Source organism: Tamandua tetradactyla, chromosome 11 (assembly GCF_023851605.1).
Source record: "Tamandua tetradactyla isolate mTamTet1 chromosome 11, mTamTet1.pri, whole genome shotgun sequence".
Lineage (NCBI taxonomy): Eukaryota > Metazoa > Chordata > Mammalia > Pilosa > Myrmecophagidae > Tamandua > Tamandua tetradactyla.
In genome coordinates this window covers 40,870,599-40,884,452 of record NC_135337.1, presented here as the reverse complement: position 1 = coordinate 40,884,452, position 13,854 = coordinate 40,870,599, and the positions used below count along the sequence as shown (strand labels likewise).

General features: G+C 32.9%; 1 protein-coding gene across 3 annotated transcripts in view; it reads left to right on the top strand.

Annotated features, from left to right (window-relative positions):
- The window catches only part of PRKACB (protein kinase cAMP-activated catalytic subunit beta), a 145,794-nt gene that overhangs the window by 114,634 nt on the left and 17,306 nt on the right, over positions 1-13,854 (top strand). For all 3 annotated transcript variants that reach the window (XM_077120479.1, XM_077120477.1, XM_077120480.1), the window contains exons 4-7: positions 5,499-5,597; positions 6,615-6,697; positions 9,743-9,869; positions 11,399-11,494. In XM_077120479.1, coding sequence (XP_076976594.1) covers positions 5,499-5,597; positions 6,615-6,697; positions 9,743-9,869; positions 11,399-11,494 — 405 coding nt within the window. The remainder of the gene's footprint in view (positions 1-5,498; positions 5,598-6,614; positions 6,698-9,742; positions 9,870-11,398; positions 11,495-13,854) is intronic.

Here is a 13,854-nt window from a genome sequence, read left to right as displayed (position 1 = left end):
ATATTATCTTATAAAGAGTTTGTTCTAAGAATGACTTTTTGGTTTAATTGGGATATAGGTAGCAAAATGTACAGATACAGTACTGGAAGAACCAGTAGTCTGGATTACAGATAGTGGCTAGACCAAGACTGTGCACTGGAAATATAATGTGAGCCACAAGCCTTGCCATTTTTTCCTTTTCCTTTCCTTAATTTTGGGTGACTACTAAGAAAATAGAAAAAGAGAACCTTAAATATAAATTTTCTAATAGCCACATTTAAGAAGCCAAAAAAAAAATGTGAAATCAATTTCAGTAATACATTTATTCAACCACTGTGTATACAGAATATTATCATTTCAATATGTAATTAATATAAAAATTATGGTAGTATATCAATTCTTTTTTTCATACTAAGTTTTCAAAATCTGATGTGTGTTTAATACTTACAGTAGATCTCATTTTGGACTGGCCACATTTCAAGTGGCTGGTGGCTACAGTGTTGGACAGCATGGGATTAGACTGGCCTGAGGTTCCAGTCTACTCTCTAACTTTAATTAAAACGGAAAACAAAACTGAAAGGTGGTAATCACTTTAGTCTCCCTAATACTATACACACTCATTTAATTGTTCATCCTGGTCTACTGCCCTATCTCACATTTCTTTTCTAACCATACTACTTGAAAAAAAACTTGTTTAATCACTAGTTTAATCTATCCACTAACTCACCCCCTACTAATTCATCAACCCACAACAATTTAGCTGCCTCCTCATTTATCTCCTACCTCTTGCTACCGGCTGAAATGGCTCTACCATGGCCTACGAGTCTAGTGACCTACCCACCAAGTTCAGTGGACTCTTTTTGCTCATCTTATTTGACATTTTTAGAGCATAAAATTCTACTAACATCTCTCCTGAAATTTTCTTGTCCCTGATCTCATGAGACTTCATATTCTCCTCATTATGCTTTTACCTTTCTCGCCTCTTCTTTTTTCTGTCTCTTTTCCAGTTGTTTTTTCCTTCAGCCTACCCTTTAAAACTCACCAATCCCATAGCTCTGTACTGTCTCCTTTTCTTTTTCTTCTTAATCTATATTCTCTCCCTGCATACTCTTATCTGACCAGCTCTACTCTTTCCTGAGCTCTGTATACCTAATTTGAATAATCTGAGCGTGGAGCTCTCAGAGGTCATCTCGTTCTTTCACTCATTTTCTGGATGAAGTAATTAACTGGATCTCAGAGAAGGAAAGTGATTGGTATACTTGTCCTGGTAGCAAAATGGCAAAATGCTTCAGGTTTATCCTTTTTGTTTAAACCTGTCATTAAAATTGCTGTTGTGGAATAGATATATGTACAACAATGTTCATGGCAGCATTATTCACAATAGATGAAAAGTGGAAATAACCCAAGTGTCCATCAACAGATGAATGAAAAGCAAAATGTGGTGTGTATGTGTGTGTGTGTGTGTGTGTGTGTGTGTGCGCGCACGCATGCACAATGGAATATTATTCAGCCATAATAAGGAATGGAATTCTGATACTTGCCACAACATGGATGAACCTTGGAAACATTGTGGTAAATGCAGTAAACCATACACAAAAAGGATTAATATTTATGAGTTCACTTATAGGAAATATTTACAATAAGCAAATAATAGAAACAGAAAGTAAATTAGAGGTTACCAGGGGCTGGGGCCAGGGGAAATTGGGGAGTTATTGCATAACGAGTACAGAGTTTTTGTTTGGGATGATGAAGAAGTTATAGAAATAGGTAGTGATGATGGTTGCAGAGCGTCATGAATGTAGTTACTACCAATGGATTATATACTTATAAATATCAAAATGACAGCTTTATGTTTTATGTATTTTACCATGATGAAACCTTTAAAATAATTTAAAAATTTTAAAAATTATCAAAAAATTAATATGTAAGCTCAGAGTTAAATAAAAGATTCAGAACTGGTAATAAATACTTAAAACTCAAAAAATGCCTGTATTTATGTTTTCTTAAATAATATATTTTATGTTATCTTTCTGAAGGAATTAATTGGATGTACTTTACTCATATTTATTAAGAGGTTTACAAAATACTATTTTTATGCCCAAAGTACTCATGTGGAAGAAATTTTTAATTCCTATTTTTTGATAAGGCAGTGACATGTTAAGTAAATTACTGAGATTACCTCATGGAAGAGTAGCTGTCATTTAAAATCATTTCTATTACCAAAATATTCTGGATCTGTGCATAATCAGTATGAAAGAATTTATATTCTGAATTTTTTTCAAGTTTATTTACTTTTTGGTAAAGATGTATCATAAAATAAAATTCCGTAATAACCCCCTTTTCTTTCTTTTTTTATTGGCTTGTGGGGTTTACGGAAAAATTGTGCATAAAATACAGGGTTCCCGTATACTACCCTATTATTAACACGCTGCATTGGTGTGCTACATTGTTACAAATAACCCCCTTTTCTATTAATAAAATAACTGATCTTTCAATTAGTTCTTTTTGGCTTCCCTAATCTTGTGGTGTCTGGAGTGAGGGAAAGGAAATCAGTGTAGAAATTAAGGAAATCGCATTTATTCTCTCCACACCCTGAGCCAAGCATTGCTGGGCACTTTAAATATACTGTATGACTGAATCTTCACAGCTTTGTGTGACATTAATCTCCCTTTATACCAATAACCTCTCTAAGTAACAAAGTCAAACAGCTAGTAAAAAAGATCCCAGAATTTGACCTAGGCCTGTCTGACTACTGTGCCTGTGCTCCGTATTAATTTTTCCTTTAAAATGCATTTGTTATCCCTAAGATCTTTCTGCCACACCTAGTTTGATCCCTCATTTATTCCAACTAGTCTTTCACAATAACATCTATATTGATTTCCCCAGGCCCAGACTTTTCACCTTCTACCAATTCATCTTCATCACTGCCAACAAAGTTTCCTTACTGTGTCATATCATGTCACTTACCCACTCAAAAAGTATCCTGATGTTTTTTAAAGGAAGTCAGAGCTCTTCAGCCTGCTTTCAAACCCTTCATAATTTCCTTCCAACCTTAATTGTAGTCTTATCTCACACTGTTTCCCTACATGTCCTCTATACTCTATTTCTCTGACTTGAAACTTGACCACAGGATTACACAGTGCTTTGTTGGAATGGGTGAGTGTAGGGGGGAATGTGTGATGATATATGGCCCATTGTTCTTATTAATAATGCTTCAAGTGCCTAGATAAAAAAATTCAACTGGTAAGTAACTTAAGTCATTTATAAATATGTTTAAATATATGTATTTAAACCAAAGAAATATTAAGAATATAAAATTTAGATGAATTTTGAAAATAAAACATAGAGACTCTACCACAAGTGGTACTTGTTAATTTATATCTGCCACTTAGGAATACCTTGCAGTATTAAATGCGCCGTCCTAAGCTATAACCAAATGGAGCCATCATTAATTGTATATTTTCCCACTCCAAGTATTGTTTCTGGATATTATCCGTGACTGCACTAGCCATCTCCTCTGTGTTTTCCTAGCCTTTGCTATCTATACATCCCTTAAGACCCAACTAAACTCTCACCTCTTTTAATAGAGTATAATAATATTTACTTAGCTCTTATTATGTGCCAGGGAGGATCTGTGTTTATGCATAATGCATAAAGGATATGCATTATGTCACACAGCCACCTTTAAAGCAGCTATTATTTTGTCAGCATTTTATAAACGAATAAGCTGGGACTCAGAAAGATTATATTCCAGGCCTAAAGTAAACTTTTCCCCCTTTAATACTCATGATATCATAGCTCTTATTTGGCAGTTATTCATAGATTGCTATTCATATATTCATACATCCCACTTCCAAATATATTTTGTGCAGCCTGAAGGCAGACACTTTCTTGTCCTTATTTCTGTACCAACTATTATTATGTTTTAAATGTAATAGATATGTATATTTAAAATTAAATTAGATTTACTTAACTAAACATATTTGTTTTGCCAGCTCATATATCCTGGATTCATTTATATAATGAATTTATATAATCATATTATATATGATTAATGAGTTTTAATCATATAATGCTTTATTTATTTAATCATATAACTCCCCCGACATAGTTGGCTTAGAACTAGAATGCCAACAGCCTCTTTATTGTCATTTCCATTGTTTATTTCAGAAGCTGACACATTGCTTTTTTGTTTTGGGGGGGTTTTTTTTGTTTTATTTCGGGGGTGGGGTGGGTGCATGGTGCAGAAATCGAACTCTGATCTCCCGCGTGGAAGGTGAGCAGTGTACCACTGAACCTCCCGTTCACCCTATGACACATTTGTTTATGCCTGACTAGAAACCTGCTATATCATAACATACACAAGTAGACACAAGGCAATAGTAACTCTCCAGCTAATGTTATATAATATATTGTGATAAATATGGACCTATTGGTTCTATAAATAGTTAGAAGGTGAACATGAAGTGATCCCAGCACTTCATGTTACAGATAACAAAACTGAGGTCCACAGAATTGAAATAAATCCTTTCCAAAGCCACAAATCTGTTAAAATAGAAGGTCTAGATTAGAACTCAGGTCTTCTGAGTCCTAGGTAATTATTCTTTATTCAGTAATATTTTTATCCTCCTAGTCTTATATGCCAGTAACTGGCTTATTTCTTTAATTTCCCTTCTTATTCATGTTCAACTTGTTGAATTCTATGACTACCCAACATTGACAGAAAGCCTCTAGAAAGAATAAATGCAATCTTCTAATCATTTGTGCATATACAAGACAATCATTTAGGTCCCCTTAATGCCACCTTTTCTCAAAGTTAAAGTAAAATCACATGTAGATGGAATCATAGTCTTCATGAAGTCAAGATAAATTGCTTTCCCCTTTTGTCTGCTTGATTGAGTAGACAATCCAGAGGAAGCTTGATTAATTGTAAAAGAGGACCCATTTGATATGAAGATGTAATAGTTTACTGCCAATATGATGTGTGTCCTCCTGTGGCTGTGCACATGGAATTGTTTAGAATCTGTTCCAGCATTTATTCAGATATTATGAAAAGAACAGGTTGTTCATTTTTACCTACTGTTTTTCAGTTATTGGCTTTTGCTCAGTCCTTGTTTTCCTGACTGACTTGTTTAAAATTACTCTCTATTTACTGTGGTGATTTGGGCTGCTGCTTTAGTGAACTGTAAGTCAGTAGGAGCTAATATTTTCACATGTTAATTGTTAAGTACTTTGTTATCAGTCTCTTTCCAGTTCCTACTTGGGTCTTTTTACGCAGTGTCTTAACTGAAATCATAGTTGACATTTTTAAGACCAAATTTTAAATCCTCTAAAAAGCTTTTTCATTTGCATCTGATAAGCCTGATTGGTAATTATTATCATCCTTATCCAATTCTAGTGATTTTGCTCATCCAGGTTCGCTATTATATGTAAAGCATTTTATTTTATTGTTTCTTTTAACATGATAGTGACTTTGTTACTTTTTAAAATACATTAATATATTTATTTCTCAATTATAGGTTGTTAAGCTGAAGCAAATAGAGCATACTCTGAATGAGAAAAGAATATTACAGGCAGTGAATTTTCCTTTTCTTGTTCGACTGGAATATTCTTTTAAGGTAAATTTTAATGTTATACAAATAAACTATTTTCAACCTGAAATATTTTTTAAGTGAAGCAAAAATAGGATTCTAGGCAAAATCATAAACCTGAAGAATATTAATAAATAAAAGAATATCTTAAGATTTTATATAATTAAATATTATTACACTTAAAAACTTAGGCAGCATTTGAAAAGAAAGTTGTGGTTCTCTCTGGGGAAATTGTTCAAAGTGAGATATACAGTTCTTCATGAAATGGTATTACAAAGTCTAATATTTCAGCTTATCAAAACCATGGTGATACTAAGTGATTCGTACACTTATGCAAATGAATACACCCACATCCCTTCTTCTGCTTCCCTTGAACCCTTTCTTCCACTCGTCTCACCTTCTTTAATTAGTAACTTGTGTTCCAGTCTTTTCATTTATATAATGCAGAACAATCTTTGGCCAAGTGTTCAATATCTCATAAAGTTGCACGGAGATTTTTTTTCAGTTGACAGCTTTTCAGCTCTGTGGAATGACATGTGGTATTTCTCTGTAATATCTATTCATATGAAATATTTTAACCACTTTTTTTTGTTTTTCCCTTATGTTTTTTGAGTCAAGTGAAGATCTATATATTTAAGATGCTATTGAAGCCATTAATCTCTCTGATCTGATTTAGTAGATAAAATTTAAATATTAACTTTTTCAAGTTTTTTGTACCTTTGTTATTCTTTTGCACATCTATAACGTGTGTGTACTTGTCATAGTATTTTCTCAGCATTTAAGTGTTGAGTTCAGCATACCCTGCAAGAAAAGAAGCCCCAGACTAATTTGTGACAAAAGTACAACACAGCAAAAAAGACTAGTGTCCCAGTATACAAAGGCTAGAGCATTTTCTGTTTATTCTTTCCCAGTGTCATTATTCTTTCAAATGGATTTTAATTTTGTCTTTTTCTAGTTGGACACGATGTAATTTTAAAACACTTTTTAAAAAAATAACCTTTATTTCATAATTTTGATTTTTCTTATGCTTTTTAATTGTTATAGGATAATTCTAATTTATACATGGTTATGGAATATGTCCCTGGGGGTGAAATGTTTTCACACCTAAGAAGAATTGGAAGGTTCAGGTAACTAATGCTTTTCTCCTTCAAGTCGTGAGTTTGTTTTAAATAAAAATTTTAAGTTATTGTCAGTGTCACTAATTCATTTCATTGAAGTTAATGATATTTTAGTTTTATGAGGCATTAGGTGGAAAAATTAACAGTAGGCCACACCATAAGTTTTAAAATTCAAATAAACCACTGTGAATCCAATTTAGATACTCTGCTGTTAGCAAGTATTATGAAAGTCCATTATTTGAAGAGTTTTGAGGAAATGCAAAAATTAGCTAAATTTTTAAACATACCAGTATTTATTGTTCAAATACTAATAATGCAACTCTTGGAAAAAGGTTTATGTAAAGAAGATAAGAAAGGAATGCTTAGAAATGATGATAGTGCTGTTATGTGATGAGATTGTAAAGGTTGGGTTCTTCATTTTAATTCTCCTTAAAGTTGTTGCTTTATCTAGGTTTTAGAGCATATACATAATTTAAAAGAAGTTTTTACCTTATCATTGAGTTGTATTATTAAGGTTTCATTCATTAGAATGTATAGATTCTGATAGCCTTACTTGTGAGTAAATAGTCTGTAAATTACTACTATTCATTAACAATCATTAGTAGAATGAAGCTAAATCCAAGATTAGATCCATTTTCTTTCAGTACATTTTATATTGATATTGTTAAAACATAAGTAGAAGCTCAAACAGAACATTGTTTTGATTATATTACAACTGATAATTCTGTTCATAAAAATATGAGAGTAAACTGGAATTATCACAAGGTGATATTCGATGATGGGTAAACAGAGTTATTTTAGTCACACTGAGCCTAAGCCAAATTCATTCATTGATCTGATACGTATAGGGTACCTACCTTAGTTTCCTAGAGCTACCATAACAAAGTACCACACACTAGGTAGCTTAAAACAACAGAAATTTATTATCTCATTGTCCAGGAGTCTAGAAGTTCATAATCTGTAAAGAAGAATCCTTCCTTGTCTCCAGTTGTAACTTCTGGTAGTTTGCCAGCAATCCTTGGACTTCAGTCTCTGCTTCAGTCCTCACATGGCATTCTCCCCCATGTCTGCATCTTCACATGGCCTTCTCTCTCTGTCTGTCTCTGGATCTGTGTCCAAAATTCCTCTTCTAAGGACACTAGTCATATTGTATCATGGGCTCACCCCTACTCCAGTATGGCCTCATTTTAACTTTCCTAATTCCCTCTGTAATGACCCTTTGTCCAAAGAAGGTCACATTCTGAAGTACTGAGGATTAGGACTTCAGCATATCTTTTGAAGGGACACAATTCAACCCATAGCATTACCTCATATATGTCAGGCACTGTGTTAAGAAACTTCTGTTTATCTCTGATGATTTTTTTCCACACCTCCTGTTGTCCTCTTTCTTACCAGCCCTTGCCCAGGCAAGCCTAGTATAGTATACCGTATTGCCCTATAACTATTCAAAGTTTTACACTGAAGCACCATGCCTTCACCTGTCTCCCAAAAATAATTTGCCTGTTTTCAATAATTACTGAATTCTTTCCTTTGTAACTCCCCATATTTTCATTTCTTCAATATTTGACTTGGTACTAGAAGGAAAGCAAGTTGATTAAAATAATTCTCAAAGACACTTCCTATTCTAACTTTTCACAGGTCCTACTTATGTGCTTAAAAGGTTGCTAGCTTCTATCTCAGAAACTGAGGCAGCAAGAAGACTGAGATATTGTTTAGCATGACTTTAATTACAAACAGTGGAGTCATTCTGGTTCTGTACTTAAGTAGCAGGGGTCTGGACTTAAAGTTGCAACAGCATTTAACCTTCCTGCTATCTTACTGCATTCTCTTAAATATTAAGTAAAAATTCCAAATAATACATTGACCTTAGAATATTTTGCTTTCACCTTTCAATACTTTGATATATAGATCTTTTTAATTTCTGCATTCTGCCAATATTTTAACACAAATGAATGGAAATAAATATAATATGCTAAGTGCTTAAGCGGAAATATAAGATGCTGAGTGCTTATGTTCCTTTCATCCCATGCAGATTGTTACAGTGTTGGGATGGGACTGAAACTTAAAGAATATAAAATGTTGCAAAATTTTTTTTCCTTTACGTATTCATTCATTCAATAAATGTTTCCTAAGTGCCTGATGTGTATAAAGCTAGGATGGGAAAGAGGCATCATATGTAATCTTCTTTTGGAATTTCTATTTTTGGTACTACCAGATTAGACTCATGCCATCTTGATCTTATTCAGTTAAGGTGACACCAAGATGAAAGTCGTGCAATTTATCAGATAGATTATTAGACTTTACTGAATGTATTAGAAGATAAAATAGAATCTCAGATTAAAAAATCAGTACATCTTTTGTACTTAAGACTGTAGCATCAAAATTATATAATCTATCAATTGACCTAATCTATTAATGCAAGAACTGTGCAAATTTATGGAAACATACAGGTTATACATATGCCTATGTATTTATGTAAACGTGCAGAGATTATATGTGTGGTTTTTGGGTTATAAGTGTTATTTATTCTTCATCAATATTTTATGGTTTTTTCTATAATCACATTTTTGTAATAGGAGCATTTTGGTTTTTTAGTGGCCTTAATCTGACCCAGTTAAAGAGCTTCCATGTAGTGAAATTCTTTAAGCACTTAAAATTTGTGAGAAAGGTAGATGGAGCCTATCAAGAGTAACAATGGCCATGATAGACAATCGAATTGTAACTTTCCTTTTCAGTTATTCTCAAGGCCAGTCATAATTATGAAGATGTCAGTATCTTCTAATATGGGGAATAATAATTTACAGTAAGAGGACTATTTTGGTTATATTTTCCTCAACATATGTTACTCCCTAAATCTATCAAAACATGGTTTGAAGATGACTTAGAAATTTATTAACTATTTGGAAGCTAACAAGCTTCTCTGCATATGTTTAAAGGAAAATAGACTTTTTCCTCCCAAAATACCTCTATTGCATGTTAATTTTTATAGTACAATCTACTTAATACTATGCATTAACCAGATTTACAGAAAATCAATGTTTTGCTTCTTTGCAGTGAACCCCATGCACGGTTCTATGCAGCTCAGATAGTTTTAACATTTGAGTACCTCCATTCACTAGACCTCATCTACAGAGATCTAAAACCTGAAAATCTCTTAATTGACCATCAAGGTTATATCCAGGTATGACTTAACACATTATATTTAATGTATTGGGGAAAATGCTAGCCAAGAAGTTGTATGTTAACTCCAGCTACCAATATTGCAATTTTTTTCCTTAGGGGGAACATAATTACTTCCTCCTAATGGCTTACATTGAGCTCATAATTCCACCACTATTGTGAGAACCAAGAATCCCATCAAGAATAGTACCTGTTTTGACCAAAAGGGGAAAGAGAGAAATGAGACAAAAAAAATTTCAGTTGCTGAGAGATTTCATACAGAGTTGAGATGTTATCCTGGAGGTTATCCTTATGCATTATATAGATATCCCTTTTTAGTTTATGTTGTATTGGAGTAGCTGGAGGGAAGTACCTGAAACTGTTGAGCTCTGTTCCATTGGCCTTAATTCTTGAAGATGATTCTGTTAAGATACAGTGTTTGCAGTGTGACTGTGAATGTGGGAGCCTTGTGCCTGATGCTCCTTTTAACTAGGGTATGGACAGATGAGTAAAAAAAAAAAAAGGAAAATGAATAAATAATAGGGGGGACAAAAGTTAAAATAAATTGGGTATATGAATATACTGGTGGTCAATGAGAGGGAGGGGTAAGGGGTACGGTATGTATGAGTTTTTTCTTTTTATTTCTTTCTCTTGAGACATGCAAATTTTCAAAAAGATGATCATGGTGATGAATACACAACTATGTGATGATATTGTAAGCCACTGATTGTATACCATGTATGGAATGTATGTGTGTGAAGATTTCCCAATAAAAATATTTTTTCAAAGAAGAATAAAATCTGTTTATAATCTCTTGTAATCTGTAGTTGTGAACTGAGCATAGACATCTGTAAAAAGAAATACAAATAGCTAAATTTGTGAACACTGATTAGTGCCAGTCATTATTCCAAACGTTTTAGCTCTTTTAATGCTGATAACCCAATAAGGTGTAGATACAATTGTTATAGTCATTTTTAAGGCTAAGGGAACTGAGATACAAAAGGTCACACAGCCAGTGGAAGGGGTCGGTATTTGAACCCAGCCAGTCTAGTCTCAGAATCCATGCTTTTTACCACTACAAAACAACCCCAAGCTGCCAGTTCTGGACTAGTGGCAATGTTTGTTTGTTTTCATTTCTACTTTAATAGAGTGGAAGTGTCCCTTTTTACACATTTATCAGAAGATTTTCCCATTGCTGCTTTTTCACTTCTTAATAGCAGAGAACAAACTGATTTAAGGAATACTTCTAGCACTACGGTCAATTCATTCTTTAAAACTACTTTTTACCTTTTATTTTAACATTTTTATTCCTTGGATGTGGAATCTTACAATAATGACTTAAAAAATATTTTATTATTCCTTTGTTTCTTTGTTTGGGGTGTTTTAACCTCCAATTACTAAATAGTGACCTACATGGATTCATCTCAGTTACATTGACTCATTTTTTTCCCCTCTTGTTATGGTTTTCATTTTAAATCTAAATTTTTAACTTTCAGTTAGGTACCATAACTGAAATAATTAATGCTCACAAGTATTTTTTTTTCTTTTTAGGTCACAGACTTTGGGTTTGCCAAAAGAGTTAAAGGCAGAACTTGGACATTATGTGGAACTCCAGAATATTTGGCTCCAGAAATAATCCTCAGCAAGGTACATTTATAATGGCCTTATGTAAAAAGTAGAAATATGAGGTATACATTACTGTGGACTTCTGTAGAAACAGTTTAATAATCTAATTTTACACTTTTTATTTGATCTGAGTTGGGAGTTTAAAGCTGTTTGTGCATGATTGCTGAAAAATGGTTACTTAGAGTCTACCACTAATCCTGTAATCTCCGTCAATTATAACTCTGAATCTTAGAGAAATAGTGTGAATAAATCGGATCTCTAGATTTGTGTTTTAAATCCAAAAACCCTATCTTTTCATAATTATTCCCAGTACTGGGAGGGTGGGTAAACCTTACTATGGGTTATGTGAGTAGCAAATCTAGAGATAATACTAGTTGTTTCCTTTTTTTTTATTGTTGCCGCTTAAATGAAAGTAATATATGTCAATTTTTTTCTAATTTAGTACAGTAAGAATATTATAGCAATAGAATAGTTGTAGTCTATTGAAGATAATTCTACTTTTCGAAACAGTGTGGTGAGAGAAACTAATCATATCTAAAAGGATGGTTTTGACTTCTGTCCATTTTCCTTTCTTCTGCTGCCCCTTGATGATGAAAGTTCAAAAGGAACTGCTACCATTGTCTGGACAGATATAGGAACAAGGAAAGTGAAAGGGATAAGTCACAAGACTGAGAAGTCCACAAACTAAGTAGCCCCTGCATAACTGAGATATGGCTAACCTGTAGAAGCATGACAATAAAAAAAGATTCTTTCAGCTTTCCTTTGATTACCTTTCGTAATTTAAATCACATATAACTCTTTAATCTTTTATACTCTAAATATCATTGTGAGTAATGCATGTTTTCTTCTTTAAGCATACTTAACAATTAATGTTACCACAGAATAAACCCCACAACTTAAGGGGTAAATTTAATTATATTGAGAATGCAATAGATGCTCATTGTACAAAATTGGGAAAATACAGAAAAAATAAAGAAAATTCCAAAACTTTTAATCCAGAGGCAATCTCTTTTTTTAATATATTTTGTTTGTAATTTTAAATTTCATGATCATAATGAACATATAGTTTTGGGTTCCGCTTTTGTTTCACTTGAATGATAACAAGCATGCAAACATCCTTCTAATGGCTTGGACAAATGTACCTCAAAGTACTTAGCCATTCTTCTACTTTTGAAAACTCAGCTTTTGCCTTTTTTTTTCCTATTTTAAATAACTGTGGTGTACAAAAACTCTGTGCATAAAGCTTTTTCTGTATTTCTAATTATTTCCTTAGGATAAATTCCCAAAGTGGAATTACTGGGTAAAGGGTATGAAAGGGAATGAACATTTTTAAGGCTCTTAATTCATATTGTCAAATTTCTTCCCCAGTAGATTGAACCATTTTATACTCCTACCTGCAGTAGTGCCAATTTCACCTTACCCTCTTCAATACTATGTATTCTCATTTTAAAAATCTTACTAATTTAATAGGCATAAAATATCTTGTTGTTTTAGTTCTCATTTTTTATTATTAAGTTAATCTTTAATGCTAAACCATTTGCATTGTCTGTGTTTGAGTTGTTAGTTCATGTCTTTTGCCCGTTTATCTATTGTAACCTAGTGTTTCTTATTGATTTCTTTTAATTCTATATACCTAGGGTATTGACTTGTATCTGGCATATTTATTTTAAAAATTAGCACACAAATGAAAATATAAAAATTTAAGATTAGTTTCAATGTCTTTCAACATTACGTATTTTCATTATGGTAAAAATATTGCAATAAATGGCATTACCAGTGGGCTGAATTAAAAGAGAGAAAGCAAAGCATATACCCATTCTATTAGGAAAACAAAGTTCTATTCCTGTTAAACCAATCCCACCTGTTTCCATAGAGATACAGGGAAAATATAAAACCTCTATCTTATAAGTATTATACTACAGCTAGTAGTATGAAAACTAAATAGTTTTTTGTAAAGCCTAAATTTGAAATGTTGACAAGATGTTGGAGTGTAGAGAGTTGTGATCAGAGGATATATTTGAGAGTGAAACAGAAGTTCTAGAAAGAACTCGACTCCCCTCCTTCCACATGATCAAATGTTTTTCATAATTTTTTGTGCCTATTGACAGTGATCTTAGTTCATAACAAACTATATAAACATATGTTAATATTTTCTTAATTATTTTCTTATGGATACTTCTAGGTGTTTAGTAAGCATAATCTGAAGATGAAAACCCAATTAAAAATAACCTTTGAAATATTTGATTTGTAGAACACTTGTTTTTTTTGCATGGGCAGGCACCAGGAAATGAACCTGTGCCTCTGGCATAGCAGGTGAGAATGCTGCCTGCTGAGCCACCGTGGCCCGCCCTGCAAAACAGTTTTTCTACACATATTTTCCT